The sequence below is a fragment of the Dermacentor variabilis genome, unplaced genomic scaffold (genome assembly GCF_050947875.1).
Source record: "Dermacentor variabilis isolate Ectoservices unplaced genomic scaffold, ASM5094787v1 scaffold_13, whole genome shotgun sequence".
NCBI lineage: Eukaryota > Metazoa > Arthropoda > Arachnida > Ixodida > Ixodidae > Dermacentor > Dermacentor variabilis.
Window position 1 is genome coordinate 28791566 of NW_027460291.1, and position 13840 is coordinate 28805405.

A 13840-nucleotide genomic window follows, 5' to 3' on the forward strand; every position below is an offset into this window, starting at 1 on the left:
CAATAAAAAAAAGGAAATAAACTTACAAGAATTAAAAATTTGATGCATTGTTATGCAATAGTTCAAGGTTTTGAAAATGCGCTCACGAGAATGTTTTGCAAGACTCAAATGTTCCGGCTCTTACGCTAATATGTACATCCATAGCGGAATTGAACTGCTTAGGTGTGCGCACTCAAGAAAACTGTGTGGCTGTGTGCCCATCAGAAAAGCAAAACGTGTGACAAACTTCCGCTAATCTTCATCTTATCACCAACCAGAGGCACCCCGCAGGGGCGTCTGCGCAAGCAGGCGTTTGGTGTGTTGCGACACCACGTACCCGAGCACACGAGGGTTGGACCCTCCCGTGTGTAGCCGTGCGCGGCTTAGCCGTGTCTGGGGAAAAGGGGATCCTGGGGGTTGAGCCGATGCTGGGTGTTCGGACCTTTAAGGCCTCCCGGCGGAGGCAACACACTTCTTCGGCCTCGGCTTCACATAGACGGCACTTCCAGACTGACCCACCTGGAGGAAATCGGCAGTCGCCTTTTCCTGTCTTTCTCTTCCTACAACCTTCGTCTTTCCCTTACTTTCCACCTTTCCTGTCTCCTTCTCTCTTCTATTTACTTCCTTCTTCTTGGCGGCAAGGGCTAACCTTGTGTGAGTAGCCAACCTTGGTTATGTCATATTGGGTTATAGTGGCAACGTACAGCTGGCGTTTCAGGCCCTGTTTTTCAGGCCCTGCAGCGTCCCCTTGTTGGACTCCATGGTGGGTGGCTGGCGTTGCTGCCGAAAACTACACGTCCACACATGGCTACTTCCTTCCCTTCACTACCTGATCGCCCTCAGAAAAGAGGGCGCACCGATGAAGTCTTTCAATTTTTTGGCCGCCAAAAAGAATCGTTCCCGCGTTTCCATGTTATCCATTCTGCAAAACCAGATAAACCAGTAAGAACTATCTCACCCTTCCTTGTTTCGAAGTCATTGACTGAAGCCTTTGGTCCTGGATATAAGGCGTCGAGGATGGCAAGCGGGGATCTCCTCTTGGAGCTCCGCGATCAAAAACAATATGAAAAATTGTCAACACTAGTGTCATTTGGGGAAACCCAGATAATTATAACCCCGCACCGCACGATGAACACCACCCGTGGTGTTGTCTCTGACGATGACTTGATGGAGCTCACTGAGGCTGAACTCTTGGAGGGCTTCAGTGACCAGAATGTTATAAATGTTAAACGAATTAAGATGAGGCGAGATGGAAAAGAGATCAAGACGAAACACCTGATACTCACTTTTGGCTCAAGTGTCCTTCCCGAGTCCATCGAGGCTGGTTATATCAAACTTCGTGTTCGACCATACGTTCCCAATCCTCTCAGATGCTTTAAGTGCCAACGTTTCGGCCACAGTTCACAGAACTGTCGAGGCCGGCTGACTTGTGCCAAGTGCAGTGACAATGAACATTCCTCCGAAACGTGCCAGAACACCCCACACTGTGTCAACTGTGATGGCGAGCATGCCGCATACTCGCGCGCCTGCCCGTCCTGGAAAAAAGAAAAAGAAATTGTGACCATAAAAGTAAAAGAAAATATCACTTTCAAAGAGGCACGGAGGCGGGTGTCATACCTGTCTAAGAGCAGCTTTGCCGATGTGGCGCGTAAGGGGGCAGCGTCACAACGGCCTCCGGCGGCTGTCCGACCCACAAGCAGTGAGTCGGCAGTTACGCCATCTGCCCCCGCGGCGGTCGCAGCTAGCGCTGCTCCGTCAACAGAGCAGGGGGGACCATCGACCCCGAAGGTGGGCGCAGCAGAGGGTGCCCCAATCTCCCCAGCCCCTCCCAGCGCTGGCAACTGCCGGCGCAGCCAAATCCCGCAGGGTGCCCCATCGACCTCCGGGCTGGTGGGCGCAGGGGTCTTGCCCTCCAAGGCGGGACCCTCTCTAGTAACTTCTTGCTTGCAAGAGCACGTGTCCGGCGCCTCACAAGAGGCAATGGACACTACACCTATTCCCAAGGCGCACCAAGCGCCTAAGGAGCGGCGAGGCTCACTCGAACGCTCCAGAAAGGGCAGAACTCCTGTTACAGGGCCTCGAAAGAGCTCTGTAACCTAAGGCATCACCTGTTTCCATACACACAGCACTTATTAACCTTCAATATGGATACACAAATTATTCAATGGAACGTTAGAGGTCTTCTTAGGAACCTTGATGACGTACAAGAACTCATACACAAACACAATCCAAAAGTGCTGTGTTTACAGGAAACACACCTAAAATCAAAACATACAAACTTTCTCCGACAGTACATAACTTATCGCAAAGATCGCGATGATGCTGTCGCATCGTCGGGCGGTGTTGCCATTGTTATTCAGAAAGGCATAGCGTGTCAACGTTTGCAGCTACAAACGCCCCTTGAAGCAGTGGCGGTTCGTGCTGTTCTCCAAAACAAACTTATCACTGTGTGCTCGCTCTATATACCCCCACATTACAAATTAACTAAGTATGAATTTCAGTCCTTCACAGACGAATTGCCAGAACCTTATATTGTTCTTGGCGATTTCAATGCACACAACTACCTGTGGGGCGACCCTCGTATAGATGCGCGAGGACGACTTGTTGAACAGTTCCTTCTCTCTTCTGGTGCGTGCCTGTTGAATAAGAAGGAACACACATATTACTCTCTTGCAAACAGAACATATTCTTCAATAGATCTTAGCCTAGTTTCCCCGTCACTACTGTCTGAATTTGAATGGGAAGTTAACAACAATCCTTACGGAAGTGACCACTTCCCCATACTACTAAGATCACCTAAAGATATCGAATATCCACCACAGGCTCCTAGGTGGAAGGTTGACACAGCTGACTGGGAGAAATTCCGCACCCTAACTAGTATATCATGGGATGACATGTCCTCGTTAGAAATTGATGCTGCTGTTGAATATTTTACAGCCTTTATAATAGATGCCGCATCAAAATGCATATCAGAAATAAATGGCCTGGCATGCAAACGGCGTGTCCCGTGGTGGAACGACGATTGTAGAATCGCTCGTAAAAAAGAGAACAAAGCGTGGGGGTTGCTACGCGCGTCTCCCACTGCGGAGAATCTTATTAGCTTTAAGAAAGTAAAGTCCCAGGGCAGGCGAACCCGCCGACAGGCTAAAAGAGAAAGTTGGGAAAAGTTCTTATCAAGTATAAATTCCTATACAGATGAGGCCAAAGTATGGAACAAAGTTAATAGGATAAAAGGGCGACAAACATATTCACTTCCTCTGGTAAACACACAAGGTGAAACACTGAAAGATCAGGCCGACTCACTTGGGGAGCATTTCGAGAGCGTGTCGAGCTCAACCCATTATTCTCAGTCCTTTCTCAAATATAAACAGATAGAAGAATGTAAGCCAATAATTAGGAACTCCAGACAGAATGAACCCTATAACCGGCCTTTCAGTATTGCCGAGTTGAGAGCTGCCTTGAAGACATGCAAAAGCACTGCACCGGGACCTGACAGAGTCATGTATGATATGATCAGAAACCTACATGCTGACACACAAGTTACACTACTCACACTTTACAACACTATTTTAGCTGCGGGATACCTCCCATCTACATGGAAAGAGGCGATTGTCGTTCCTGTCCTGAAGCACGGAAAAGACCCCTCCTTGACAGCAAGTTATCGTCCAATAGCTCTTACGAATTGTTTGTGTAAGCTCTTTGAAAAAATGATTAATCACAGACTCATACACTTCCTTGAATTCAACAATATACTCGATCCCTATCAGTGTGGCTTCAGACAAGGGCGGTCAACAACAGATCATCTTGTGCGCATTGAAGGACATATTCGCGATGCCTTTGTACACAAACAGTATTTCCTCTCCATATTCCTCGATATGGAGAAGGCATATGATACAACATGGCGCTACGGGATCTTGCGAGATTTGTCGGGAATGGGCATCTATGGAAATATGTTGAAAATAATTGAAAGCTATTTGTCCAATCGTACCTTCCGTGTAAAAGTCGGCAATGCACTGTCACGTCCCTTTACCCAGGAAACTGGTGTACCCCAGGGAGGCGTGCTCAGCTGCACTCTCTTTATTGTTAAGATGAACAAACTACGTGCTTCACTACCACCTGCCATCTTTTATTCCGTATACGTAGACGATATACAAATAGGCTTCAAATCCTGCAACCTCACAGTATGCGAAAGACAGGTACAGCAGGGCTTAAACAAAGTGTCCAAATGGGCAGACCAAAACGGATTTAAGGTCAACCCCCACAAAAGTTCTTGTGTTCTCTTCACAAGAAAGAGAGGCCTGGTCGCAGATCCTTGTGTAGAACTGGGCGGACAACAAATTCCTGTCAACAAAGAACACAAATTCCTAGGTGTTATTCTTGACTCCAGGCCCACTTTCATTCCTCACTTAAAACATCTTAAAGAAAAATGCCTTAGAACAATGAACATACTTAAAGTACTATCCCACACAACGTGGGGTAGCGACAGACAGTGTTTATTGAATATTTACAGGAGCCTAGTTCGATCACGGTTAGATTATGGTGCCGTAGTATACCACTCTGCCGCACCGAGCGCGCTTAAGATGTTAGATCCCGTACACCATCTGGGTATCCGTCTGGCCACTGGCGCATTTAGGACAAGCCCTGTCGAAAGCCTGTACGTAGAGTCAAATGAGTGGCCACTCCATCTTCAGCGAACCAACATCAGCTTAACATATTTTCTCAAGGTTCGCTCTAATAAGGAACATCCGTGTTTTACAACCATTAACGACTTCACGTGTGAAACACTTTTTAATAACAGACCCTCTATGAGACTTCCTTTCTCACTGCGTGCAAGAGAACTTAGCAAGGAAATGGATGTCCCAATTCTCGAACAACGCCTAATGCCTCCAGCTAAGCTAGTACCGCCCTGGGAGTGGCAGCTGATAGAGTGTGACACATCCTTTGTAGAGGTCACTAAACATGCGCCAGAGACACATATCAAAATGCATTTCTTGGAGCTCCAGTACAAGTACTCGTGCACAGAGTTTTACACAGACGCTTCTAAGTCGCATGACGGGGTGTCCTACGCAGCCATTGGTCCATCCTTCTCGGAATCCGGTGTACTGCACCCTGAAACAAGTATATTTACGGCTGAGGCCCATGCACTATTGTCGGCTGTGAAACATATTAGAAAATCAAATATTCAAAAAACAATTTTATTTACAGACTCCCTAAGCGTCGTGAAAGCCTTGAAGTCACACTGTAAACAAAGAAACCCCGTAATAATCGAGCTGTATTCCATTCTCTGTAGAGCATACATGTCTAACCAGCATGTCATTATATGCTGGGTGCCCGGGCATAGGGGCATTGAGGGTAACATTCTAGCAGACCAGATGGCCACATCAATTTCATTGCATACAGTTAATCCTACCGCTTCGGTCCCTGTCACAGACCTGAAGCCTTTTTTAAGAAGGAAACTGCGAAACCACTGGCAACGTAAGTGGGACGCAGAAGTAAACAACAAACTGCACGTGATAAAGCCACAATTAGGTTCTTGGCCCTCTGTAACAAAATCACGCCGGACAGATGTCCTATTCTGTCGTCTAAGAATAGGACACACATTTGGCACACACAACTTTTTACTCACCGGAAACGAGCCTCCAACCTGTGGTAGATGCGGGGAGAGGCTGACCGTCCTCCACGTCCTCCTGGAGTGCCGGAAAGCCGAATCTGAAAGAAAGAAACATTTTCCCTTAGCATACCAGCAGCACATCCCCCTTCACCCATTAATGTTACTCGGCCCAGAACCGCTATTTGACACCAACGCAGTCTTAAGTTATCTGAAAGATGTTGTATTGCATGTTGTTAGTCCCACATGTTCGTAGCGTCTCCTCTCTTCAGAGGATGGCGCTGTGATAATTCTTCTCATATAGCACTTGCCTCTAGGCCCTTGTGTTTCAAGGGCTCCGGCGAGGCAACAGTGCTCCAGCTATTTTTACCATCTCATATATTTTCAATTCTATGTCATTCTTTTACGATGGATTTTAATGTTCATAGTATTCGTCATTAGTCATCGCCATAATTTTATATCACGTAGATTTTATGCACTTTACAGCAACTATTTTTAGGCCACTTTACAGCCAAGTCACATCTCCATAATACATCGTCAACATCACCACTTGTCATGGCGCTCTTTGGCCACACCTGGCCCTTGCGCCATTAAACACCACATATCATCATCATCATCACCAACCAGAGGCAATTAGTTTTTGTGAGTGTCAAAAAAAAGGAAAGCGATGGAAACACATGCATGGCAGCATCCTTCCTATGCATACCCCTATGAGCACTAAACGAGCGAGAAACAAGTAGTCGCCCTTTGAGCAATTAGTAATGAGATAGCCATCAGTTTTGCAAGCGCAAGAAGCCGAAACCGCCCGTGGAACAAAACCCAAACCGCCGCCTGTCTGTCTGCCCGCGCACCAATGCATGAGCGGTAGTATATATACATGCGCGAGCAAACTAGCTCTAAAACAAACCATGCAACGAAAACCGAGAGAGGGAGGCGTGCGAAAAAAATTTTCGAGAAAAATGTTTTGTATTCCCACGAATTGGCAGCGCATGACAGAAAAGAAAAAGTGAGGAAATTGGCACGCTTTTTAAACGTACAGACAGCGCCATAAATATACGGCATCGACCATTATTGGACTTGCTCACGGAGCCGTATATTTACGTTATTGACCCTGGAAGGGTCAAGGTTCTCATGAGCGGCCAAAACAAATCTGGCCCCAAACCCAACTTGGACTGATTTATTTTACAGTTTGTCTTTAACTTGACCATGCTTTTCACGGGCGCAACGCATACGCACTTTGTGGAAAGGCCATCATGGCAGCAGTGTGCAGTACTCATCGCTGTGCGTTTCGTGGGCCCACAGTCTGCACTCAGCACGTTTCATTCATGCTCACAGTGTTACACGTGAGTGGGAATGCACTCAGATGTTCTGCAAGCTGAAAGCCACTTTTGGATCTAACAGCGTCTGTGTAATGTTGGAAGTCACCGACGAAGTGGTCGGATGGGAAGAGCTGACAGTGAATAGAACACTGGCATACCAAGTGGCATGCAAGAAGAGACGAGTTGACAAAAAATGATGACGACTGGTTCTAACAGGAAGTGAGATTAAGGGAGAGCACAGTGCGTGTTCCTAACCCGAAACTTGACACAATAGTCTGGCTGGTCAACTCATAGTCGATGTGGGACATTCGGGCATTCAAACGGCATATTGTAATGGGCAAGTGGCAGGGCACGGCGTTCATGCGCAAGTCGCAGTTAAGTGCACTAATGACAGCATGGTGCATGTCCATACAGGCTGGTTTCCTTCCACGCTGCATTAATATCTGCCTTATCCTGAATTAAAACATGCAGGAAGCATTTCGACGTGCGCAAGGCGCACTGCAGTTTCACAGCCGGGCGACATGTTTTTGTAGGCTTAGTGTAGTGATCAGGACAGTCGATCCCAGATATATCTAACTCATAGGGCATCACGAGATAGTAGTTTGATATATCCATAATTTGAAATATAAAATATGCCTATCTGAAGCTTATCTGACATCTCCGCACGTCTCACACAGTTTCTCAAAATCGTGAAAAGTGGGAATTTACCAGTTTGCTTCTCCAAGGCCATGTTGGACATAAAAAATGTAAACATATTTTTTACACACGAATGTTGCAAGTCGCTCGCGCTGCTGAACAGTCTTTGATACACTGATCGCAGCACTAACCCTAAAAGCCTGCATACTTCAATTGGGTGCGTGAGCATGGTACGCCTCACGCATGTTCTCAAGATAGGGTAGAAATGGACGCACTACAGAAGTAAACCAGTCCACTTGTACTACGAATTGTGTACAATGCGCCTGGCTGTGTGTCCGTTACAATACCCAAAATATGCCTTTTAAACGCCCAATCGTCATACGTGGGCAATGAGTCGGGCAGACCATTTTGTTGTATTTCTGAACCGACTTCCTGTTGGAACTAGTTGTCCTGACGTCTCGGCCACCCTAGAAATACGCACATCGCTGCGTGCGTGCCAATCAGCGCTTCGATGTCTCGCAGTGCCTTTGATCTCTGCTCTTCCCCGCTGGTTTCTGCGTCGGTGACTACTGACGCTACACACATGCTGTTAGTTTTGAAAGCGACCTTCAGCTGGCAGAACATTTGAATCTATTCCCTCTCATGTGTGAGCAGGAATGAAACGCATTCAGCATGGACCCCCAAATCACACAGCGATGGGTCTTGCACGTCAGTGTCACAATACAGTAGTCGTTCCGCAAAAGTGTAGATGCGGCGTGCAGTAGTTATTAAATTCAAATTGTAATGTAGAGATCCATCCAAGAAGGGGTTGGCGTCAGATTTGTTCTTGCCGCTTGCAGAACCCTAAAATGCCGTTCGAGGAAAGCCCTTGTTTACAAGAAGACAAACCCGGCGGCACAACATGTATCTCCAGTTAAGCATACCACGCCCAGTCCGACTTGGTGACAAGTCGACGCTTTCTTGTGAAATGCGTATCAGACCAGAAGGCCTTTCGCATTCTTGAGGCAGAGTGGTGATCTGCTCTTGCCAATAACAAACGGCCACAGTTTGCATGAGCCATGGTTCCATATGAGCAGCAAGTAAAACGGATAGCACCTTGCTCATTTTTCCTCCATAGCATGTACTGCCCTTCAGATTGAATCTGCTGTCTAACAGCATCTGGCAAAATGGTGCCATTTCAAATTTGTCAGCATTAAATATTTCCAACGACGTGACAGTGATCACTTATCTGCTAGGAGAAGCACACTTTCAGGGACGGGGTGCTCCACAGCATTCTATATATTGATTGTGGCGGTGGCGTGGCGGCATATGCATGGTACATCACAATATCTTTGCATGAGATTTCCAAGGGGATTTTACAGCTGTTTCATATAGACTATAATTTTATATATCTGAGTTGGATATATCCAGGATGGACCATATATGAAATACCATTTTGCAGTGTGAGCTACTTCCAACATTTATGTGCAAAAGATGCGTAAACTTCGTGCATTTGATGTGGCCTTGGAGAAGGAAATTGGTAAATTCTTGCTTTTCATGGACTTGTGGAACTGTGAGACATGCAGAAGTTTGGAATAAGCTTCAGATAGGGGTATATTGTATTTCGAATTATGAATATATTGGAACTATTTCACAATTCCCTTCGAGTTCAATATATCGGGGTTGGCTATATCATTTTTATGCTTGCTACTTAAACAAGTGACGCCTACGTCTGCTCTGTCTGCCATACCTTGCTTTGTTCTTTAAGCTTTGAGTAAAAGCTGGCGTTATGACCACTTTTACTCTGAGTCCCCACCATCGTGTATGGTGTGGCAAAAGTAAACCTATTCTCATTATTGAAGGGCCCCTCACCAGGTCTGGCCATTTTGAGCTGACAAGCGCAGGGCATACATTGTGCGACAACAGTCGTGTCTGCAAAGTATTGCATTGCTACGCACCACATAAAATTTGTGAAATTTCAAACCGAATGCCATTTTTCCTTCTCCTCGCGGCCGCCAGCGCTCCAAGCCGGACGGTGACGTAGTCGTGCCCCTGTGCCTACGTACTCGTGTCTGCAGTGTGACGTCGCTCGTGCTGACACATGACTTCGAGAATTATTCAAGACAACATCTGTTATCTGTGCGATCTGTTGCTTGAATTGACGAATTGAAGTTTAGAGAAATAATAGCACACACTAATGGAATGCCTGCGTGTTTTTTATTTTACTTCAAACCGAAGCAAGAGAGATGTACTTTCGCTTCGTCTGCTTGTTCCACCGGTCGTGCGGTCACGTGCGCAGGTGTCGAAACTAAGCCATTTTCTACAGTGTTCCAGTCTGTGATCATGCTCTGTGATCTGCTTGTTCTGCCTCAGTATTTGTGTAGCACTGAATTATACCGCTAGTCATGTTTCCTTGTGCACAGCGCGGAAAATCGTGCGCTGCGCGAACGACATGACAGCTCGCGTGCGACGCCGTCGGCGGAAGTGCGTAGCGCCGAAAAAGAAGCGAGGAGAAAAAAAAATTGAAAGCGGGGCCTGTGTCATAGGCGTCACGCGATGCTCAACGTCCGGTATGGGAGAACGCAGGGAAGGAATTTCGCTTGCGTAAGCTAGAAGGGGCAAATGGAGAGAGCGTCTTGCTTGGCAATGGAGCCCGCCTGCTGAAATCATGGTTTTGCGACACTGAAATATTTCCATCTCGGCTATTATTGAGCCTATTTGAAAATTTTTGGCGGCAGAACGCTCCCTAGAGGACACATAACAACTTCCAGCGTATAACCAAAATTTGCTGTGGGGCCTGGTAAGGGGCACTTTAAGCTAAACTTTGAGTAAGCTAACTAATGTTTTGTGGTTCCTTCATTTTTGGCTTCATTCGAAGCCTACCATGTTTGTACCCAGACACAGTGTTAGTTGTTTTGCGAGTGAAAGTTTATTCATAGACAGAAATAAAATAAAAGGATTTTGTGCTACAACTTACTAGAATTGGTCTTTGACTTGAATGACCCTGTGAGAACTGTTTATTCTGCACAGAGTGTGTTGCGGAGACGCCACCTGGAGGCATTCAAAGCATTGGCCAAGCAGCAGCTGCAATTCGAGGTCAGTGCATCAATTTATGTTGTGCACTATGGCTGGCAGCTGTCCTCTACAGAAATTCAGAGTGACTGAGTGGGTCCTGTTGGCAAGTACTGTATTGTGTAATCCTGCTTAATGCTTGTGATATTTGGCAACGTGGGTAAAATTTCACTTTGATACTAAGTAGGGGTGTGTTAATACCAAATAGTATATTTCAAATCGAATATTGTATGGAATGAAGAAAAGAGGCTTAATATCGAATAGACTATTGCACATTAAAAATTATTTTAAAAATTTGTTGCTTTCAAGTTTCGGGCAATGAAATACAGTGCTGCACATGCTGGGGAGTCCCCTATCCTTGTATAACAAGAATGTGGCAAGCTATCAGTAATTCGGGTGAGAAATTGAGATATAGAGTGCAGCAGTGTACCCTTATGAAAGGGAACACCAAATTACTATGCCAGCACTAATTACAGCTCAGTTATTGTATATGAAGGTCTGCAAAATATTTTTTTATCAATGGAACTTGTGGGGGCTCTCACACCCGTACTCTTGGGACAAAGGAACGACAACACAGTTGTGCAAACAATCACAAGGGCATTTATTGCACCTTTCATAGATCAATGTCTGCTAGCCGAGTTGCTACCCACAAAACATGCCGATGGGCGCGCGACAAATCCAGAAGTCCGACTCACCGCGACCGGAAGCGAGTGAATATGTTCGCCCCATGCTGGATCCCAACGCCTGGTCGTTCGCGTGTTCGGTCACGCCAACGGTGGCGCGTTCGCAGGCGGCCACGCGAGGCGGTCTCGCAGAAGCATGGGTCGCTGCGCGCGCGCGCGGGACGTCCACGCCGCGCACCGACCCGCCGGGGAAGAGGGTCGCTCCACGCGCGGCACGGCACGTCCATGCTGCTTGCTGTCTCGAACCCCCAAGAGAGACAGCGCGCCTTGTCTCCCGGCGCCCGAGTAACCCCGCAGCGGCGCGACGCTCGCGCCATCTCTCGCACCGCGCTTGTACCACTCCGACCGCCGCGGGCGCCAGGCCACGCGGCGGGCGAAGCCGCCCTGCAGAAGACGGGCCATGCGGGAAAACTAGATCTCAGGGGAGGCGTGAGAGTCACGCATCCCCACAAACTTCAGTTGGGCAGAATCATGTGCTTTTTTTCTCTAAAACTAATGGATTAGTGACATTCTGTTTTGCTGAATACCAATGAGGTTCTCAGTTTAATAGTGGACCTGTGTTTCATGGTAATGTTTTACTTGTTGCATAGAAAGTTTTGCCTTCCAGTTCTTGTCCAGAATACAGAAGGGCTATCCCAAATATACGGCAGGTGGGTTATCGTAAGGCCAATCTGCGCAACAGACGAAAGGACCGTGCATCACATGACTTGATCACCGCTCCATGCATAGCCAATGCCGATGGTTAGAAGCAGGCCCTGTCCGCACTGTTTCATTGCCAGGTTCGGTGTGATTTGCCACCGGTCAAAGTTTCTGAAATCTGTAGGGTCACGGCAAGTCCCCATAGTTCGTCCGCTGCCTGTGCAAATGCATGCAACCGGCCATGGCACTTTCACGCACGCTGTGTAAATCCAAAGCTAGTCCTGTGGCGGGTTAAAAAAGTGACCTATCAGTGTTTACGAATGGCATCAAGAAAAGGAGGCTGATGTATGGTGCGTCACAAAGAAGGTGGCTGCGAACAACTTTGTTGCCATCACATGCAGTCGCTTTTGTTTGCGAGGTGGTTTGTCAGCTTTCCGGGTGTCACATGGATGCTGCAAATACATCTGCGTCGATTTGGTACCAAACTATAGCTTCAGTGGCTGACGCCCTTTGAAGCAGTGCTAATTAGGCCTAATGGCCTAGGCATTGTGGCTGTGACAAAAATTCGCTGCTGACCAGTGTGGTAACAGGTCACGAGCCATTGCGAAATGCTTGCCGCTAATATTGTTATGGGGCTAAAAGAAGTGAGAAATATATTTGCAGGATATTTACAATAACTGTAGTAGCTGACAAGATGGTAGACAGCACGCGATATTAAGAGCATTGTCCTCTTCGGACTAATCTTAAAACGCCTTCTTCGTCAGCCTGTTACTTGACTCTCAGTGGCTGAAGGATTGACCTGGTGCTGGTTAGGAGGTGGTCAAATGATATGACGTAAGACGCGCAACGTGGATCATGCCAGAGCGATGCTGAGCCACGGTTGGGTCAAGAGGGGCGATTTTGTACGTGACATCAGTTACTTTATGCAAGACACGGTAAAGGCCAGAGTAGCGTGAAAGTAACTTCTCCAAGAGGCCAACGCGTCGCCACGGTGACCAAAGAAGGACCAGGGCGCCTGGTGTGTAATGGAAGTCACAATTGCGAGTGTCAATAAGTGCCGCTGATTTTCCTGCGACTCCACAAGTCGGCGTCGGGCAATATGGTGTGCTTCTTGTGCTTTGTGTATGGCTTCACGGGCGTACTTGGATGTGAAATTCAGACTAGAAGGCAGAACGGTGTCGAAAGGGAGCGTTGGGTCGTGACCAAGCAAGAGCAAGAATGGAGAGAAGCTTGCAGTATCATGGCGAGAATTATTGGTGAAAGTAACGAATGGCAGTGCAACGTCCCAGTCGCGATGGTTATCGGAGACATACATGGACATCATGTCAGTAAGAGTGCGGTTAAGGCGCTCAGTTAGACCGTTCGTTTGTGGATGGTAAGCAGTAGCAAGTTTGTGTTTAGTGTCACACGAGTGAAGAATGTCATTAACAACTTTAGAAAGAAAGTAGCAGCCTCGGTCAGTGAGGCGCTGTCAAGGAGCATTGGGGTGAAGGATGACGTTCTCTAGGAGGAAGTCAGCAACATCAGTTGCATAGCTTGTTGCAAGAGCCCGTGTGATGGTGTATTGGGTGGTGTAGTATGTTGCTACAGCAATCCACTGATTTTCCGAAGCAGATGTAGGAAAATACACTAAAAGATCAACACCTACACGGAAGAATGGTTCAGATAGTACGTCAAGTGGTTGAAGGCGGCCAGCAGGGAGTGTGGTTGGCTTTTTTCGTCATTGACAAAGGTCACACGCAGCGATATAACTGCAAAAGTCATGGTAAAAACCAGGCCAAAAGAAGCGCCGACGAACGCGGTCATAAGTCTGTGACATGCCAAGGTGACAGGCAGTCGGTACATCATGAAGCTGGGTGAGAACAGTATGACGCAGATGCACAGGTACAACGAAGAATCAGTCAAGGCCATCTGGGCGCATGTTA

The 13840-nt window shown here is 47.2% G+C and overlaps 1 protein-coding gene across 2 annotated transcripts in view; it reads left to right on the forward strand.

The window, feature by feature from the left end:
- AspRS-m (aspartyl-tRNA synthetase, mitochondrial) overlaps positions 1–13840 on the forward strand; it is a 179652-nt gene that overhangs the window by 90567 nt on the left and 75245 nt on the right. For both annotated transcript variants that reach the window (XM_075677586.1, XM_075677587.1), the window contains one exon: positions 10552–10617. In XM_075677586.1, the coding sequence (XP_075533701.1) occupies positions 10552–10617 (66 nt within the window). The remainder of the gene's footprint in view (positions 1–10551; positions 10618–13840) is intronic.